This window comes from Anguilla rostrata, chromosome 17 (genome assembly GCF_018555375.3).
Source record: "Anguilla rostrata isolate EN2019 chromosome 17, ASM1855537v3, whole genome shotgun sequence".
Taxonomy (NCBI): Eukaryota; Metazoa; Chordata; class Actinopteri; order Anguilliformes; family Anguillidae; genus Anguilla; species Anguilla rostrata.
This window is the reverse complement of record NC_057949.1, coordinates 21,613,527-21,616,026: the sequence shown is the minus strand read 5'-3', so window position 1 is coordinate 21,616,026 and position 2,500 is coordinate 21,613,527. Positions and strand designations below refer to the sequence as shown.

At 53.7% G+C, this 2,500-nt stretch overlaps 1 protein-coding gene across 2 annotated transcripts in view; it reads right to left on the bottom strand.

The window, feature by feature from the left end:
• The window catches only part of ccnf (cyclin F), a 19,399-nt gene that overhangs the window by 7,349 nt on the left and 9,550 nt on the right, over positions 1 to 2,500 (bottom strand). For both annotated transcript variants that reach the window (XM_064315469.1, XM_064315468.1), the window contains 3 exons: positions 2,085 to 2,208; positions 1,654 to 1,834; positions 1,059 to 1,146 (listed from right to left, as the gene is read on the bottom strand). In XM_064315469.1, the coding sequence (XP_064171539.1) occupies positions 1,059 to 1,146; positions 1,654 to 1,834; positions 2,085 to 2,208 (393 nt within the window). The remainder of the gene's footprint in view (positions 1 to 1,058; positions 1,147 to 1,653; positions 1,835 to 2,084; positions 2,209 to 2,500) is intronic.

The following is a 2,500-nucleotide window of genomic DNA, read 5'->3' as shown; positions in this document are numbered from 1 at the left end:
ATTCTTTCCCCCCCTTCCAGAGCTAAAGGTAAACAAGCTAATTTGCGGGCTGTTGAGGCTGGAGGAGCACGATGCCGTCTTTTCAGGTTTACTGAGACGGCTGTGGATCGGGCACACAGAAAGGTTTATTTTCATTTTATTTATCAAAAATGCACAACTTCGGCTGCCATATTGGTAATCGATGAGTTTTCCCCACTCTAAAATCGGTATCGAATCGGACTCAAAAACCCCCTATTGATCAGGCTCCACCACATGGGCAAAAAGGGGGGGGGGTACTTCTGTAGAGGAAATCCTTATATGGGCCTCTCGCAGATCAGCACAACTAACTGAGAAGAAAAAAGAAAAGGAAAAAAAAGACACCATGCAGCCCTTGTGGCAAATGGAACCCCCTACTGGAGGCAAAGGGACACAACACTGTTCAGGAGCCACCCAATACCGTTCTTGGGGTTGCTGTGCAACAAAGAGTTGAGCACAGACATGGCTGTTTCAGTCAGAAGAGCCCCTTGGGTACTGCACAGGCTACAGGGCCATACTGTGGGGCTTCAGGCCAGCCGGTGAGAAGCCTGCCCTCCTGTTACTGATGGCACGAGACAGCTGGTGCAGGCTTCCGACAAATCGCCATGGATACGAACAGAGCCACAGGACCCCGATGCCAGCTCTGAGAGGCGCACCAGGCCCGCCCCGTCCTGCGCGCTCATGGGAACATCATGGCTGAGCGGGCTGTGCCAAAACGGGAAGCAGCACAGCGCCAGTCTTTTTTTTTAATACAGGAAATGATCTTGCGACAGCCCAATTCTCAGGGGTCAAGACGTTTTTCCCGCTTCTGGAACGAGCTTTTAAAAATCGCTTATTCGGCTCCCAAAACATTCAAAACAAAAGATACGGAACTTCCGAAATACTGTGACACTCCCAGGCACTCTTGGCGAACGGGTGCTACCGAAAGCCATTGTTCTCCTCGGCGGTTTGGCTCTGCGCACCAGCCGCCACCGCACACGCTCACCGCACACGCACCAGGACACCTCACACCGAAACTGTGGGTCAGGGGGGAAGGAACTCACCACTTTGTGTACAGCTCGATGGCACAGGGGACCAGCTCCTCCTTGCAGAAGCTGGTGTGCTCTGCCAACGAGGCTGGCCATACGGGAGCTGCGATTGGGCAATGAGACAAGGGGGTGGGGTTTAGGGTCAAGACCTGGAGCACACTGCCCTTCTGACATTTCATGCCTTTTCCTGGGAACCACCCACTTCCCCCGCCCGCTTACCAGAAATGTGTTAAAACAAGAACATTAGCAGATTTTTAAATCTGTGCAGTAACTGGAAAACATTGAGCTATAGTGAACACACATTTACATTTTCACAAACCTTGTGTGTAAAATTAAATATCATGCAATAGATCAGAGTACAAATTTAAGACATTTCAACTAAAAAAAAAAAAAATAAAAAAAAAAAACTGTTTTTTAATGTTCCCCATACTATAATCCACACTGCACATGTAAAACACACACACACGCCTGAAGGACACAGACACACCACAAAGGAACGACACACACACTGCACTGAAGGACGCACACACACGCACACACACACACAGCACTGAAGGACGCACACACACACACACACAGAAAAGCAGGCGCGGGGTGAGCCCGGGCATACCGTGGTGGTGCAGGGCGCGTGTGAGCAGCAGGGCGGCGCTGGCGAGCCGGGCGGGGGACGGCAGGGTCAGGGAGGTGTAGAGCAGGGACAGCTCGCAGATGTAGCTGAGCAGGTGCGAGCTGCGCCTCTCCAGAGGACACAGCGCCAAAAGCACCTCCCCGTAGTCCAGAACTGTGGGAGTCTGCAGGAGGAGACCAACAGCCAATCAGCCTGCGGGAACCAACCGGCGAGGGAGCACAGCCGACCAATCGGTATGCTTTAAACGTCCCCCATGTGGGCGGGGAGTCCCACCGGGCATCTGTGTGCCCGTCTTTGTAGGAGTGTGTCTGTCTGTCTTGTGTCTGTCTTATCAGCCAGTGTCTAGTGTGTGTCTGCTAGCATGTGCATCCGTCTGTCTGTCTGTCTGCCTACATGTCCGTGTGTCCACTCACCCGGATCCTGCCGTCCAGCACAGAGATGACCTCTCCCATCATGCGGACCAGGTCCTCGTACTTGTAGGTGTTGTCCGTGAGCCAGACGGCCTCCCGGATGGTCAGGATCTCCTTGCTGACGTACCTGTGGGCCGGCAGGAGAAGGTCAGGACACTCCCGCCCAGCGGCACTGTCAGGGGCCGGGTTACAAGCCGGGGGGGGTTGGTTCATCCGGTTAAGGCTCTGTTCTAGTGTGGGGATGGGCCCCAGTCTGGTATCTGTAAATGCTCTGTTCTAGTGCATGGACGGGCCCCACAGTCTGGTATCTGTTAAGGCTCTGTTCTAGTGCATGGACAGGCCCCACAGTCTGGTATCTGTTAAGGCTCTGTTCTAGTGCATGGACAGGCCCCACAGTCGAACCCGGACCGTGCCTGCGC